This window comes from Lissotriton helveticus, chromosome 8 (assembly GCF_964261635.1).
Source record: "Lissotriton helveticus chromosome 8, aLisHel1.1, whole genome shotgun sequence".
Lineage (NCBI taxonomy): Eukaryota > Metazoa > Chordata > Amphibia > Caudata > Salamandridae > Lissotriton > Lissotriton helveticus.
Genome location: NC_136069.1, coordinates 1,330,490,490 through 1,330,508,675, shown reverse-complemented (window position 1 = coordinate 1,330,508,675; position 18,186 = coordinate 1,330,490,490). Strand labels below are relative to the sequence as shown.

Below are 18,186 nucleotides of genomic sequence, written 5' to 3'. Positions count from 1 at the left end.
ATCCAAGGAAGACACAAGACCTCCCCCTCCACCCAGAATGGGCCGCCCCACGCCCCGCGAGAGACCAGACAACATCCCCCCAGACCCGTGGACACTCGCGTTAAAAAAAAAAAAAAAAAAAACCCTCTTTATTGGCGACTGCTTATCATATCACATTGTACAGTTAAACAGTTCCATTAGTGCACAGTCTTTTCTTTTATCTCCCACAACCAGTAACTCCAGACTACAAAATGCAACTGCAATATCTTGTTACATTCAGAACTTGCAAGTAGCGCACAGTCATAAGCTACAAAACAGTATGCTCCTTTCATCCCTTACAGGACTTCTCGTGCGCCGCTATGTTCTTTGTCTTAGACATGTAACAATAGTCCAGGATCTCCTACGTCTGTACTGTTCCCTTCCCACCCAACTCCCCCCTCCCCGTTTCGTAAGTCTCCTGGTCCATTCATGTATTTGGTATTCTATCCGGTTCTTACCCAGCCTCATCCCGTCTAGTGTATGCATACTCGTCTGACCAACCTGCGCGCTTCCTGGGCTAGTGCGCTTCATGTCATCCCTACCCACATTCTCCACACTTTCACACCTGGGAACCAACCACCCGTGTTGGTTCACTCTCCATTTCCTTCACCTCCAGCAGCATCCGCTCCCACTCCTGCGCTATCGGGTGTTTCCGTTGTCCTCTCTCTTCCTCCCTACGTAATACTGTACCCTCAGCTCTGCCCCACCTCAGTACGTCAGATCGCCATATCTCCAGATCGGGAGGTCTGGCGGATTTCCACCTCATGGTTATAACTCTAATTGCCAGCAGCAAGGATAAGTCTAGGAACCGCACCTGGGCCTTATGGTGTTTGGGGTGCCTCCGGTGGCCTATCAGACAAGGCAGTGCTTCCTCCGGGACCGGGAAGGCCGTGGTTGTACGCAGGGCCAGGCAAATCCCACCCCAGTAACCACGCAGGCGCGGACATGCCCACAGCATATGGAGTAGGCCGGCTTCGTCAGCTCTGCAACTGGGACAGCAGTGGGGAGAATCCGGGAACATTCTGTGTAGCCTGTGGGGGGTGAGGTATGCCCTATGTAGTACCATAGCTTGTATGAATTTAAACTTAACATTCCGGGACACCTTTCTAAGGTGTTCCAGGATAGCCTTCCAGGCACCATTCGTCAGAGCCTCGCCCGAATCTAGGGCCCAGGAGTCTCGGAGTGGGTTAAGAGATACGGCAGCGTGTTCTCTGATCCCGGTGTAGAGCCAACGCACCAAGTGTCCCCCGGTACCCATATAATAAAGTAGATGTACCAGTTCGTGCTGTGCAGGTTTTACTCGCTGTGGGGCCCATTTATTTCGTACATAGTGTGTTACTGTGGCGTGTAGGATATAGAGCCTCGGAGGCGCCCCCGTGATCTGCAAAAAGGAGTCATGGTCCAATAGTGCATCATCTCCAAAAAGATCTCCCACTGTGTCTACTCCCCTGTCTGTCCAGGGTTGCAATCTACCCCGCGTCAGTCGTCCCTGCGGCGTCGGAACTCCTAACAGAGGAATATTGTCAGCGCAAGGCAAGGCCTCAGACGTGTACGATAGCGCTTTCGGCCAGCACAGCAGGGCAGTATGCAATAAAGGGTGGCAGTCCCGAGAGGTCCTGGCCCCAGGTAGAAGTAGGGAGTGTAGTTCGCCACGTGCCAGTCTATCGGTCGTGAGGTCAATCTCATGTAGATCTCTACCTGCAATCCATCGCGACAGCCATTGTAGCTGGCTCACATAATAGTACCCTCTAAAGTCCGGCACCCCAAGCCCTCCCCCTCTGGTACTCAATTGTAATTTCCGGAGGCTAATTCTCTTCCTGCCAGTGCCCCAGATTAGGAGCGTATTCCGTGTGTTAAAGATTTGTCGTGGGAGGAGAACCGGTAGGTTTAAGAAGTAATATAGTATACGAGGGAGCAACACCATCTTAGAGACGGAAATTCTCCCCATGACAGACAGAGGCAGTGACGTCCAGAATACCACACTACTTCGCAGTCCATTAATGGCTCTACGAACATTTCCCTCGATCTGATCGTCAGGCAATCTATACACGTTAATGCCTAGGTACTTGAACGTAGTCTGCACTATTGAGATCAAGTGTCCACCAAATTGAATCCGGGAAGGGTGCTGTAGTGCCCCAAAGTAGAATCCTGTAGATTTTGCCGGGTTAACGGCTAATCCAGACACAGCTTCAAATCGGTCAAGAATGGACGCTATGGGCGAATGATCCCCCTCCAAGTCCCGGAAGTATAATAAGATATCATCCGCATAGATCGATAACAAGTTATGTGTCCCCCTTATGGAGATTCCCACTCTTTCTGCGTGAGTTCTGAGAGCGTTAGCTAAGTGTTCTAACGTCAAAACAAATAAAAGGGGCGACAGTGGGCAGCCTTGGCGGGTGCCTCTGTGGATGGAGTAGCTGTCCGAGATGTATCTGCCGGTACGTGCTCTGGCTGAGGGGTCTGTATATAGTAGTTGTATCCATTTGATTAATGATTCTGGGAAACCGAAGCGCTGCAGCACTTCAAACATGAACGGCCATGCCAGGGAATCGAATGCCTGCCAATTCTCCAATGCGACACATCCTGCCCGGGGTATGTCCGGTGGCGTGGCCGACATTAGAGAGTGGAGTCTCCGCGTGTTTTGGGACGTACTCCTACCTGGGAGGAATCCGCACTGGTCTGGATGGATGGATCAGGGCAGGGAGTCGGGCCTGTATTCTCAGAGCGATGGCCTTACTGAGGATCTTCTACTCTGTGGAGAGCATCGAAAGGGGTCTATAATTAGTCAGCTCACGAGCCTCCTTACCCGGTTTAGGTATGGAGGTAACAAGGGCCTGCATCGTTGATGCAGGTAAGCGTCCAGACTCATACGACGTCTTGTATACAGTCTCCAAAACCGGCACCAGGGTTGCAGAGTAAGTCTGGTAGAACTCCACAGGGAGTCCATCCATGCCTGGTGTCTTACCGTAATTAAGGGATCGGATTGCTATTCGTATTTCTTGCTGCGTGATGGGTCCATCCATCTTAGCCTGCTCATCTCTAGTCAGGGCCTGGAAAGGTAAATCCCTTAGAAAGTCTATGATCCCGTCAGTGTCAGCCGTGGGGGAGGGGGCGAATAGGGCCCGCAGGTGGTCTCGAAATGCCTTGTTAATCTCAGACTGTGTATGCACTACTCTACCTGACCCGTCTCGGATCTGCGTAATCACCAGGGTTTAGGGGCAGTCTCGCACCAGGCGGGCCAGCAGGGCTCCGGATCTGTCGGATTCAGCCTGCTGACTGCGTAGGTACTCTTTATGGTCTATGACCCGTAACGTTTCCAGCAGCTCCGCGTGTTCAATATTGTTAGTCTGTAATTCCCCCTTCCGGGTAGGGTCTACACTTGCCTCCCTTTCCAGGGTTTTCAGCCGGTTCTCGACCTCACACACTTTTTCTTGTGGATTTCCTGCCGGGCTCCCAATAATTGTCCTATGGCCGCCCCTCGTATTACAACTTTCATAGCGTCCCACACCACTAAATTGGACGTTGCTGTATCCCAGTTCTCCAGGAAGTAATTATCCAGGGCCTCTGACAGCGACCTGCAGAAGGGGCCATCCTCCAGCAGCTGCGGATCGAGCCTCCAGGTGGGCACCGGGGACGGCACCCTACCCCAGTGCAGGTCCAGTGTGTGTGGCCTATGATCTGAAAAGGTTTTAGCCAGGTATTCCGATGAGGTACACTTGGACAGCAGAGATTTAGTGCACAGGAATCTATCCAGTCGCGTGTGAAGGTTGTGTACTGGGGAATAGTAAGAGTATTCTTTGTGGGTCGGGTGTAATGCTCGTCATACATCTACAAGTCCCCATCCCGCCAGCCAAGTCTGGTACATTTCCGCCGTTCTATGTATCCCGGTCATTTGCTGGGGAGGGTGCGGTCTATCTAATCCCACGTCCAGCACCATATTCCAGTCCCCTCCCAGGATCCAGGGAAAATCCATCCAATCCGCCAGAGCTCGACCGACCTTTGTTAGGAATGTGTCCTGGTCAAAATTCGGGGCATAAATACTACCCAGGACCAGATCCTTAAACTCCTATCATGTGAGTTAGTATTCCCCATTTTCTAACCACTTTCTTTGTCCTTTCCACATTTTCTACTAAAGCGTAGGCTTTTGTGTGTTCGGAAATCTCTGCACAGAGGTGAAGGCTTCACAGGTAGGGTTGTAAATTACATATGTAGTACTTTGGGGCCCATTGTTTGTATCAAGAGAAATCTTGAAGTAGAAGACTGGTAAAACTATTTCAAGCAGAAAATTGAATCTGCAGGATGGAGGTCTGTGGATTAATCATCTTCTGGAGGTGTCCTGTAGTTTATTTCTTGTCCCAGTTAACCGGGTCTAGCAAAGCATGGAGTGAAGAAACATTACATTCTAGACACACTATGACAGAAGGAACGTTGCTATAATATTGCTGGAGTACCAAGGGACTGATGTTACTTTGGCTTAAATGAGCATAGCTATCATCTGACCAAAATAGTCTAGCACTGTACATGCCTATAGTGCTTTCACTTATACCATGGGACTTTATTCTATACAATATCACAAAAACAATGCTGAATCATGTTTGTGTTTCGTTTTTGAATATCTCATCCTATTTTTGAATATTTCATCCTAATTATTTTACAGGATTCCGCAGGACCTTAGTAAATATCCTAATAGTCACAAATTATAGCCCATGGTAGCCTGTGATTAAAAAGGATCACATACCATGCCTCTAGAAGCCGCCGCACAGGATTTTATTCCTTTTACTTCTTGGTTCACCAGGATGGCCAATGATCCATTCTGCATCTCTGGATATTGCTCTTCTTCACTGAGGAGGACATGTTAAAATTCTAATTTAAGATGCTGTGTCTAAGCCAGTTTTGGCTGGCCATGAATGTAGGAGACTGGTTAGCACCCCTGGAATTACAGCATGCCTTCTACAATCTTCCAAATTCTCCCTTTCTCACAGGTGCAACCCAAGATTCCTATTTGTTAGTGGTCTTGCCTTTCAAGCTGACAACATTGCCTTGTGATTTCACAAAAGCGAGCCTTTGTGATGTCTAAGTGGACCTGATGGCCTTTTTGTTGGGCAGAGCAATGACCGCTACTGTAAGGAGTAGGCAGCAGAGCCTCTCCTGGTGGAGTGAAAAGTAATGTTAACGCACGGACCTTGTGGATCAACTGGATGATCCAGTGTTCAGTCAAGATCCACTCCTAATGTGTGGAAAAGTGGTAGGCTCCAAAAGATGGTGGGGGAGAAGTGGGTAGAGGCAAATAAGTTTTGACACAGCAAATCTGGCAGAGAAGACTTGCTGGTGACCTTTAGATCCACCTTTGCCTTGAAAGAAGCTCTACCTTTGCGGAGACATCTTTACCAGTTGAGAGGGTTATCTTTGCTGGGGCTACTGAGCTCTGTAACTGGCCCTTGTATTTGTCTATTGCTAATGGAACTGCCTAGCAGCAAATCCAGGCCTACTAAGCGAACTGTAGCCCTGCTATTCTTGAGGGAAGAGTCAACCTTCTCAATGAAAAGCTACTTGGCGACAATTTAAATGCTAAAGTAACCAGTGAAAAGGGAAATTGCACGTTCTTTTCATTTGTGCATCATAAAATAATCAGTTTCGTTAACCTCACTCTGAACAAGGAACTATCCCTGAAGACTTCCAGCATGGTGCTTGCAGAATAAAATTTAACAAACTTTTTTTTTAATTACTGAAAGGGGCAGAAGGCAAAGAATTGGAAATCTGCAATGTGATAGATATATATTAGATCGTAAAGAAAAGTGCTTAATTGAGCAGCAACATCATGTAAAACATGATCAAATGAAAACCAAAAGAAAAGGACACGCTAAAAACAACTTGCCTGATGTCCTGCTTCCAGGAACTTTCATGTGTAGCTTAACTGTGTTCATCCCCATAACTGTGTGACCAAGATGGCTTAAGAGATTGCCTGCTGACACAACACGTGCAAAAGCAGGAAGTTTGGTCAGTTCGTGGAGCTGTAACTTCCACCTGTAGGGGGGAAAAGAAAAAAAATGATACTTTAGAAATTATCTGTGACTAATTAGTTTTCAAAACATTTCTAAAAATATGATTTTTTTTCAACAATGTTACTGGCACATACACACCTTCAAGTTGTTTATATTTTGAATGGAAGACAAATCCAGGAATGTAGACACTACATTGTTTTGACATATATATATATGGAATCTCAAAGATTTTGGTAAAGTGTTATCCAAATGCATATATCCCACCAATTATATGGACTTCAGCAAACAAAGCTGAAGTTTTTCCACTGCCTGCAGTCCACAACAATTACAATCTAAAAAATTGCAACAAAACAATGGCGTATTTGAAGGGAATGAATTGGAAACAGAAATAGTTTAAGACCGATCTTTCCCACAGACCATATTTATTTTTTCCGGTTTACAAAATATTTACTAGCCCCACTGTCCTAATTAAAATATCTGCAAGTTTTTCCATACTTTCATTTCAGAAATGCCAACACAACATTTTCTACTATGCCACTCAGCGGATAGCCATTTTATATCTGACCAAATTAAATTGGTATAACCTCAGTGAATATCTGACCATCAATAATGTGAAGGGCAAAATACATTTCAGAAGAAAATAGTTGAGTACTTTTCCAATAAGACAGTTACAAGAAATATGCACACTTACTTAAGAGAATAATCATTGTTAAGGAAATCTTCTAATAAGACCTTGGTTTGCTCCTAATACTTCCTTACCCATAGTCCCCAAACACAAAAAGTGCTATCCCCAACCATTAACAGTGCATCTGAAAAATACAAGTTTTACTGAGGACTAACATAAAGTCACTATCAGATATGATTAGTGCCTCTTTTATGCCCAACAAGTTAGCAACCATTTCAGTGAAAACAACAGTCTGAGCATACCTCAAAACCCGAGAAACTGGAGGGCAGTTAGCAAACCTGAAAAATGCATTACTTTAAGTGAGTGTGTTGGTAAGAGGTTGAAAGAAAAACTAGTAAAATTCCAAAAGAATAGTTTTTAAATGATTTAATGTTCCACCGGAGGTTTAAAATTATTCATGATCAATAGCTAAGCAGGCTAAACTGTTGAGGAGTTAGACAGCAGTAGAGGACCGAAATGAAGATTGATAGTATACTATGTTCACAAGCTCACAGGAATGAGTCCGAACCAACAGTGGGTATAAAGCAGGTTCACTTTCTGTGTTGTTCAAAAAACAAACACTTTCAAGTTTGTTTGTGGCTGCAATCCAAAGCTCAAAACATCACATGAGCATATTCTGTCACCGAGGTGCCACTTGCCGACTTTCCTTCTAGATGCTTTATAATTCTAGAAGATGGCAAAGTGCTGCATGAAGCTGGAAAATAATTATTTCCTCTAGTTTGAGGAATACTTTACCAACGGCCAGTACTACACAGACACCAGAGAATTATTTGTTATCAAGGAAAAGACTGGCTTTTTGGCCTGAAACTAATTTCCGGAAATACAGTTCACTAAGCAAGTGACAGCGCGTCTAGAAGATGGATCTCTTGACCATCTATCATTTCAAGGAGGTAATCAGATCTCAATATTCCACAAGTGGTGGGCTACACTAAGAGATTTTACAGGTACATCCTAAGACCTTTTGTGGCATTTTCAAGCCATTTATGAAACAAAACAAGTTTTTCTACATATGGGAACTAAAACTTGATTTAGTATGGACAGAGTCAAACTTGTGCCAGCAGGAAGGAGGGGAGCTGCTCAAAGACGCGAAACCACCTCACAGGCAGTAATTTACTCCCATCAGAGGGGCAATACAGATGATTGGTAATGAAAAACAATGTACAATTTACAATGTACGATTTTCAAATTTTGTTTTTGTTTAAAGAAAACACAACTCGGAAAGAGTGCTGAAATAGCCTGTCACAAAACACAATGAAGACCAAAGCCTACAGCAAAAATATATGTTTATCTGTGAAAACATAAATTAGTGGTGGTCTGAAGACATTTTAAAATTGGCCTATGGGCACATTGCATGCTATAGAAAGCCCAAGTAATTTCAGTGCATTTTCATAAGGGACACTGTGGCATAAAAGAGCATACCCACAACCTGTCCTCTCTTCAATTAAAGCATGCCCCCTTCATTATTTTACTGAAAAAAGGAGGGAGGCACCCAGAAAAAACCTAGAATGCAGATAGTATCCCACATCAGTAAAGCAAATATTCAAATTCATGTTATGTAGCAAAGCAAAGGGCTAAGGCATGCATTATGCACATTCTTCAGACTGACATATGGCAACTGAACTAGCTAGCTGAAAAAAAGACAGTAAAATAGTACAAAGAAATGTCCTACCAATTCGCAAAACACTACATTTATTAGCCAGGATAGAGATGTTAAAACAGGTGTGCCTAACACTAAGCCTATTCCCATTTTTTAAGATAGCCCTATCATAATTCTGATTATCTTGGACATCTGGCATAGGTCTGAACATCCTGAACAAATGTTGGAGATCACTGCCTCAAACATTTCTTAGTCACTGGGATGGCGAAAAGACACTTCTGAGGACATTTTCCGTTATCAGAAAAAAGGGAAAAAAATGGAAAGCCAAATATAAAAGGTATGTAAGAAGACGGTTTCTGACACAATGTTGGGTCACCCAATCATACTTTATCGGTGCCAAGCACATCTCTTCCATCTGAAAGATAATGAAAATCCTAATCGTAAGTTTAGCCTTTTTTCAGAATACTTAATGCAGATTTTGGTTAGGGTTAAACCAGTATACTATGCATTTGAAGAAGTCAGGCAGTCAAGCTTAGTAATGGAGGGATGAAATCATCTTAAATAGGGCATCCTGTTTGTACGGCACCTTAGCAAATAGTCTAACATCAGAAGGAGGCACAGACACAAGCACTGGTGCTGGGGTGAAAGCTCCAGACTAAATGGCATCACTAATTTTCTGGATTGCTTGGAAGTCCCCTTTTGGTAGAGGAGAACAGGGGAGAGGGAAGAAGGGGAACCTACAAATTTAAAAATCTGACCAAATGATGAAACAGGAATTTCCCTTTGTAACTGTATTCTGGAATCAACACAAAAATGTGTAGTAGTGTTCCCTGATAGGGAAACGTCCACACATTCGTAGATCAGTACTGTAGTATAGAAATGTACAGAGAAGTCTAGATTTGGATGCTTAATTAGCCCTCACAACACCAACTACCCAACAGTGTTATTTACACACAGAGTGTGCGTGAATACAAAAAACAGAAAAGGGCTTAGACAGCACACCTCTTGTCACTTGCTAGTTATGTAAACATTAATAACATTTATGGGTATATGTAGCCCCAAACAACTTAAGTATAGAGACATTAACAGCAGCTGTAGTCAAACATAGGGATCTAAGACATATAGTAATCTTGATATTCTTTATCCCCCCCCCACACGCCCCCCTCCCCCCCAAAGACTTCAATAAAAGTGTTTCGTCTTACACAAACTTTTTCAAGGCAATGAAAATATGTAAACCCTAGGCATTCCGGACAGTTAGCGGACCAAATTTGGTCTCCAATGAGATGGGAGATTCACAGGAAATCACCCTGGAAATTTCAGTCTTAGAATGCTCTATGATGACCCATCAATATGTAAGCACTGTGGATGATATGTATCTCTTCGACGATCCAAAATGGAAGTGTAAAATCCTTTCCTAGTATCAATTAAAACGAGAATCACCAAAGTTGCTCACTGGTTAACACGTAATGGTAATGTGGCATATTAAGTAACCACCGTAGTCTCCCAGTTTACAAGCAGTTCAAAGAACCAGTCATGACCATGATAACTTCCGACCTTTTGGGCAGTCCAGCCCACAATTATTCTCCACCCTCCGACTCCAGATTTGTAACTGTATTCTGTATGTCTGAATAGAAAGTCTTAACACAGAGGTTGCTATTGCAGCACTAATATCTTGTGTGGTCGCTCACTAGTTGACAAACTTTATGAGAAACAGAGCCAAACGTATGCCTCAACATTTTATACACTTTTGGAGACCAAGTGCTGTGATCCGCAGGTCTCTGGCCAACAGCTAAAGCGAAAACATTTGAGCTTCCTTTTAGAGTCTTTGACTTAGTTAGTCCCTCCTTATTGAGATAGTTTATGGTTGTTGTATATGCTTTATTTTAACTGCTAGTGCCATAAAAGCTATAAAAAACATTTATATAATAAAAATACAGAATAAACATACAATACAGCAACATGATAAAAATGGTATACAGAGGTAATCTATAAGTATACACTGTTGCACTCTCAATGGATGCTGCTTTAGCTAGAAGCTACATGATAAAAACTATTATACAATACTTCAATAAAAAAAGATTGAATAAATTACAATAAAAGGGTAAGGAGATAGCAGCAGAACAATCTTTCCTAGGGGAGGGCGCTGAAATAGGCCCAGAGTGCAGCCCCAATAAGCACCTTATAAAAACAAGTTCAACCCTTAAGATAGTAACAGGGGAAATCGAGAATAAAGGGCAAGTGCATAAGCTGTGATCTCAGTAAATAGCTGAGTGGCCTTCAATCGCTACAGCAGTTTGATTCAGCTTTGGTCAGTGAGGCGTTAGGCCGCTCTTAATAGGGTCCTTTGTCTAATTAACCATGCGTGACTAAGACATTTGGCCATACCACACCCAAAAAGGGTTCTAGAGTCTGACCTAAGGATTCGCAGGGCAGCCCGATAGGCATGCGTGCCCAACGGACGGCATAATGGTTTTAGCCATTTAGACCTCGGAGAGTTGTATGCCGGGGAGGCAAACATGATGTGTGCAACACTTTCCTGATATGATTAGGAGGTGGACATGCCCCTCTCCTGTATCCCCAAGAAACTCGGGTCCAAAATAAAATGGTATCCTTGGCTAAGCTTGCTTCCTTTAGTTGTTGCCAGCAGGATTCATCCCATGTTATCTTTGCTTTAAGCAAGGCTGCACTATAACTCTTCCTAGCGACTTTAATAAAGGGACAATTCTTGCCTCTGATTGCTGCAACTAGGTGCCAGCGTTTACGCCTGCAGTCTTTCGTGTACCACGAATAAGGCCCTTTGGAAGGTAAGCTGGGATTGGTGGCCAGATTGGGAGCTAGGAAATATACACTAAGTTGTTTCACTGTCCGCGAGTGGACAATGGGCACATCCACCAATCCCTGTGGGTTCAAGGCTGCAGCCTGAGGTTCTAGGGTGGTTGATGCCAGGACTTGACGTATGCCAGTGATCTTAGATTCTTGCAGCGCTACTTTGCGCCATTTTAAAAATCTGTTACAGTTGGAGGGGACAATCTCTCTGGCAATTGTTATGGGTAGGGTGCTATTAGGATGGTGAGGAGCTTCCCATAGAGGTTTCAGAGTTGCAGAGATGATTGTGATCACTATCTGTGGTGGTACCCACATTCATATCTGCCAAATCTCCCCATAGCCTTACATCCAATAGGATATAATCAATAAGTGATGGGCAGCTAACTCTGTTGTAGGTGCATGCACCCTGTCTATCCAATGGTGTTCTCCCGTTGGTTGCCCTCAGACCAAACTCTATAGTGAGGGCATTTAGTTGGAGCACCAGCTACGTCCATCTTTTGCTAGGTTTAATGGGGGACAGCCCATTTAATATCGTCAGCCTCAACTCCCAACAGGTCCTCTTGATCCAGAGGCTCAAAGGTGCAGTTGAAATCTCCTGCCACAACTCTACAGTGAGGTGAACAGCTGGCTAAGCTTTCCTCTAGTACCGAGATGCTAGGTGAGGGTCTGTCCCCTTTGGTTGCCCGTACATAGATATTAAACAGGTCGATTATACCCCTACCCCCTTGGGCCCTCTGGGTTACTGCTTGGTTGACAGGTAATTTGGCAGCCCAGGGCAACACTCACCCATATAGTCAGTCACTGTGACGGACGCCCTCTCCCGATTGCTGTTGCTGGGGAGTAAAAACAGGCATAACCTGATTCATATAGGGGGACTAGGCTCCAGGACTCTTGGAAAATACATAATACATTCGTCAAAATTCTCAATTTGTTTGTTCCAGTGAGGGACTGACAGTTTGCGTTTATGGATAATATAAGGCCTATTTGCTCCACATTGCTTCCGTTCTGACTAGTGGATAAAAAGTATTGAGATCTAGTAGGACAGGACCATGCTCCAACATTGAGAGAATTAAGAGCTACAGCTGCTGGTGTCAGTTCCACCACCCCATTCACAGACATCTATCACTGTGTCTTTAATGCACATATGAATAGAAATCACACCCAATGACAATCTAGGGCACCACTAAAGCCAGTCGAGATGAGTTTTGTTTAGCAATAGAATTAAGAATTGTCTAAAGAGGAATCGACTTCTGACACAGATGTGTCCTTCAAATGATAGACCATCAATTTGAAAACCAATTGTCCATGACTGCCCTCCAAGTACTTAATTCTTTGGGGTGAAGTGGAGATTAAGTATGATCTCCGATCACTTGAAAATAAAATTGCGTTAAGATATTTAATTACATGTGAAAGAACGGGTATACCATCGAAAAAATACGGTGATACATACGTTAGAAGCAATGCATAGTGCAAATACCAACAACATAATCGCCACATAGCAGTAGACTTAGCTAGATATCAGCAAAGAGAATAGTCTTGACAAGAGGATTAAACTGTCATATGATTGCTACAAAGAACAGAGTTGCAGAGTGCAAATTATGTTACAAAACATTTATAAGATCACTCCAAGATATAATGAAAAGGCTTCAAAGGCAATGCGACATTTGGAGCCTGAAGACAACCATGCATTACAATATAGTAATCAACGGCAAAATAGGTATCACTTGTTAACTAAGATAAACCTGTAGGGGGCTGGAAAAGAGGGGGATGGGTGAAGAGATGGGTGGGAAGGAGGAGAGGTAATGGCATGATGGGATATCTGCTTAATTTCCATAATGTTAAGTCCTAAGGAGAAGTCCCAGAGGGATGTTGACCCACTATACCCTGAACGCTCAAGTCTATATAACTATTCAAAGATCGCCAAACAGTGCTAGAATTGGAGGTGCAGACTGTTTGCCCTGGAGGAGTGTACGAGCCCCTAGAAGGTGAGACACCCATGTCCACAAGGGTGTGGTACGATTGGCGTTGGAAAGATTTCCATTCTGTAAGTATGACTAACTGCAATGATTAAGAGTAAATCCAGCAGCGCCAAGTCCATAGTATCAAGAGGTGAAGGTGCAGCTCAAGGGTCTAGCAAAACCTTAGGAAACGAGAGATTAATGGGTATATTAAAGACATATGATTCTGTACAGGAGTCCAATTAGATTCTACTAAGGCGCACTTAAAGAACATGTGTGTAAGAAAGTGGCTCTGTATATACTGGACCAAAGTAAGGTACAGTGTGCACAGAGTCCACAGTCCCCAGAGGTATGGCAGAGGCTAAAGTTAGATATAACCCTACTCTCTAAAGTGGTAGCTTGGTCGAGCAGTAAGGCAGTATCAGAGGACAGTGTAAAGCATTTGTTGTACACAGTCAGCAAATGGTCTCACACATTCAAGAACTGAACTCTAGGCCAATTGTTTTGTATATAAAAATATATAGTTACTTTATTTTAGAACCACAGTAGGTATCAAATACTTTCTCAGAATGAGATGTTGCAATTGAATACTTTCAAATAGCAGTTTACTTTTAAATGCAATAGATACAGTTGATGCAAAATGCAACACAAGTTTAAACACAAAATAACATTGAGCTCAATAGGAAGTTTTAAGTAAATGAAATAAAATTACTTTACAAATGTTTTTCTTACTCGGGGCTGGATCTTGGATTCCGCCCTGGTATATTTCCTGTAAACAGTTGAAAGAAATCGTTTTTGCTATACAGGCGATTTTTAAGGAATATTTGTACGTTTTGAAAATCGACACTTAGAAGAATTTCTGGCAAACGCCAGGCAATGTATTCCTATGGAGGAAAATTGGTTTAACAGTAAATCCCGGTTATAATTACTTTTCAGGTTCAGTGCTGCGCTCAAAGATACAGCACTGGGATCTCTCCTGATTGCAGGTGAGTAATTTCGTTTTTAGTTTTCTGACTATTTTTAAGGAATATTTGTAAGTTTGAAAAATCGACAAGAAATTCTGAGTGAGACCCAGCCAATGTTACCCTATGGAGAAAATCAAGTTATCGGTCTTTGGGTAAGTACTCGCTGGCAGAGTTAAGGTTCTGGTGGTAGACTCAGGGGTCCCCCAGGATCAGGTAAGTACAGTTGCTACACCCTCAGCGGCACAGGGACAGCCAGGTGCAGGGTGAGTAGGGCCAATGTTATCCTATGGAGGATAGGGGGCCTTTGGTTGGTGGCTGCTAGCAGGCAGATCATGTGGCTGGGGGAGGTGAGCTCCTGGTCACTTACTCAGGGCAAGTGGGGAAGTAGAGTAGAGTAGATGCTGCACTCCCAGTGGCACTCGGGCGGCTGGGTGCTTTTGGACCTTCGGGCGCGAATGTATTTCAATGGGAGAACTGGAAGTTGAACAAAGTCTGCGGGCTGGGGGACAGAGATTCTTCAGGTGCGACCACCACTTCAAGAGGTAAGTTGGGATCTTGGAGGATAGGTAGACACCCAGGAGTTGGACACAGGGGGCCGTGGGGCGCCGGGTTGTCTTTAGCGTCGGGAAATCTTACCCTCAGTTGTTCGCGGTTGGAGGGGTCCCTGGTTGTGAGGCTGTCCACTCAGACACAGGCCGGGCTCGGTGGGTGCAGTGTGCTGGATTCGCGGTTCCTGGCTGGCACCAGGGGTTGTTGCTGTTTGAGCAGAACTACTGCTAATGGGAGTCCCAGTCTTTAGATGAGCAAGTCAGTCAGGTCCTCCAGGGTTTCCGAGGTTGCTGACCACTGGAGACGCCGGAGTTTAGCAGGAGCAGGTTCAAGGATCGACAGGCCTGTAGGGCTCGGGCCACGTCAGTTGGTGTTGTCCTCTTGTTAGTAGCTGCACAGCAGGTCTTCTTTCTTCTTGTTTCAAAATTGGGATCTGAGGAAGGAAGGTTCAGTGTGCCCCTAAACACTAAATTTAGGGGCGCTACAGGTACACCCTTACCCCTGGGTCTAGAGCCTGCCGCTCACGGGGGCCTGAAACAATGCACATCCTGGGACGAGGTGCCAAACCTCCTCCCCCAGGATGGGCAGGGGAAGCTTCAAAGGCATGCTGCCTTTGTGAGCTTCCCCAGGCCACTTGCTGTACTCAGCAATTGGCCCCCACCGGTTCTGACCCCCACTCTGGTGGGAAGACAGGCGGGGAAAACAAAGGAAAGAAAGGGGGTGTGCCAGCCTCTGCCAACCCCACCCCACAGGTGGGGGAGGCGAGGTAAAGCACAACCTCGGGCTCTCGCCATTTTGAGAATGGGGAGCACTACCCAATTAGAGCTAGGCTCCTGCCCCCTCCTAGTGGAGAGTGGCAGGCTGAACTCACCCCAGGACACGGACCCATTGGTCCCTGTCCTTGCCCTACCTGTAACATCCCTCAATTTTGTATTTAGGGGCATCCTGAACATTCCTTCCTCAGACCCCGATTTTGAAACAATAAGACCTGCCGTACAGCTGCTAACAAGAGGACGACACCAACTGACTTGGCCCCAGCCCTACCGGTCTGTTGATCCTTGAACCTGCTCCTGCTAAAATCATGGTGTCTCCTGCAGACAGCAACCTCAAAAACCCTGGCGGACCTGCCTGCAATGCTTATCTAAGGACTGGGACTCCCATGAGCAGTGGTTCTGCTCAAATAGCAACAACCCCGGTGCCAGCCAGGAACCGCGAATCCAGTACACACTGCACCCGCCGAGCCCGGCCTGTGCCTGAGTGGATCAAGACCACAAGGACGTCCCCCTGGCGACTGTGACCCGAAATCCAGTGCACAAAGACCCTCCTCGACGATCCTGATGACGCCTGTAGCCTCACAACAAGGGACCCCTCCAACCGCGACCAGCTGAGGGTTAGATTTCCCGACACCAAAAGACACCCCTGCACCCGGTGCACCACGGCCCCCTGTGCCCAACTCCTGGGTGTCTACCTATCCACCAAGATCCCAACTTACCTCTCGAAGTGGTGGTCGCACCTGAAGAACCTCCGTCCCCGAGCCTGCAGCCTTTGTTCAACTTCCAAGTGCGCCCGAAGGCCCAAAAGCACCCTGCAACCAGCCGCCCGAGTGCCGCTGGAAGTGCAGCAACTACCCTACTCTACTTCCCCACTTGCCCTATGTAACTGACCAGGAACTCTGCTCCCACAGCCGCGTATCCTGCCTGCTAGCAGCCACCAACCGAAGGCCCCCTATCTTCCATAGTCTTTGTTGAAGAGCAGGCAGTCTTCTTCAGGTTTCTGGATGTCGTTGGCCACAGGACAGACGTCTTTGTAGAGTCTTTAAAGCTGAAGACAGGCCGGTAGGGCTGAGGCCAAGTCAGTAGTCCTCTCCAGGCCTTGCTGCACGGCGTCTTCTTCGTATGTTGGAGGAATCTAACCTCTAGGTCTGGGGAAGACTCCAAAATACTAAATTTAGGGGGCATTTTAGGGGAGTAGTAGGTAGGACCAATGGGCACATTAACTGGAGTATGCTATAAAGTCTTTAAACAATGATCGAAACCAGTGGTGATGGCAGGTGGTCTCCGATAGCCAACCCATTTATCGACATTGTCTTAAACAAGGCTTCAAGTGGAGGACTCATTTTGGTTTGCGCTAGTTTGGGACTTCAATTTGGAAAACAGCAGGGGCACCTGGGAGTTGCCAGTCATTCATTCTCCAATAATCACTGTACTGAAAAACTGATACTCAACACAGTCACACACAGAAAGGGAAACAATGCACCAGGTCAGTTGAGTATTCCATGGTGTTTGAGCCAAAGGCGAACAAAATATAGTGGCTAAAAAGACAACAAAGAAAACATTTCAGTTTAAATAACAGAATGCTTCTTAAAATAAAGATTTTTCTTTTGAAACAGTCAGTGCTACTTTCTCAATTCAGCAGCAAACTGAAGGAGACATTAATTGACACTGCACTGCATTACAGGACTTGTGCAAGGTGCTGCCGTAAGGTGAAGATGTCAAATGATTCTTAAATTAAGGCCCTGCCCATTTAACCAAATTTCATTACAAGACAAGGAGGCTACATTATGCATTAATCCTTTAATGCAACTCACAAACAGCCGCTTACATCATAAAGATAAGAACTAGAATGTGGTGACAAGATAGCAACAATATATGGCATGAGCAAGAGCAGAGCTGCCTCTTTTAAATGCGGCTCGCAAGCAGATAAGTTGCTCTCTTTTCTCTTCTTACTTAATACTATTTAGATATAGATATTGATATTATTGATACCGATTGTTATTTGCGGTTATGTTATTTGCTACCACTGTGCTTTTAAGCCACTTCTCCCTGTCTGCTTGGTTCGCTTGGTTGTCTTCCCTGTAACCTTTTTCTTCCCCGACTTCCAATTTATGGTCGTCGTCCCCCGCCCGCCCTCCCTTCCTTACCGATGTGTGGGCTTCTCGTTTCTTTCCAGACTCCCCCTGTCCTCGAGGCACTCCCTCCTTTTCCTTAGGGTGACTCTCTTTTAAAAACGGGACCGCGCAAGGCTGCAAGTATCGACCGCGCTACATAAGAGAAAACCCCTTCTTAAATTAAATTAAATTAAATTCTTAAAAAAAAACAAAAAAAAAAAAACATGCTCTCTCTTCAATCGCCGGCGCTTCTCTTCGCATGTAGAGGAATGGACCTCGGCAGCGGCGGCGCTACGCCCCCTGCCTCCTAAGGGTCCATTCCTCTAGTCTTCCGAGAGCGACTGCCTCGAGCGCGTCAGTTGCGCTTGCCAGCCACTCCCGGATAAGCGATCAGCTGTTCTCACTTTTTTCGGCGTCCTCATTTACATTTTTGGCCTTTAATCAAACTTGCTTGTTTTCTTTGCCACATACCTTTTCTCTTACCTGCCACAACTCCTTAACTTTATGTTTTTAGGTACCTGGATAATTTCTAGACCCCACAATCTTTTGATTATATACATAAAAAAAGGGGAATTTCATTGGATTTATATATAAATTATTTAAAATAATTTTAAAAAAGTGATAATTGATAAATTCTCTTAATCTATCCTCAATATACTTACCTGTCATGTATGACATGGAGTCAGATGATGCTGTCGC

The 18,186-nt window shown here is 45.0% G+C and overlaps 1 protein-coding gene across 2 annotated transcripts in view; it reads right to left on the bottom strand.

Moving 5' to 3' along the window:
- The window catches only part of KDM6A (lysine demethylase 6A), a 1,083,812-nt gene that overhangs the window by 229,998 nt on the left and 835,628 nt on the right, over positions 1-18,186 (bottom strand). For both annotated transcript variants that reach the window (XM_078658310.1, XM_078658311.1), the window contains one exon: positions 5,894-6,042. In XM_078658310.1, coding sequence (XP_078514436.1) covers positions 5,894-6,042 — 149 coding nt within the window. The remainder of the gene's footprint in view (positions 1-5,893; positions 6,043-18,186) is intronic.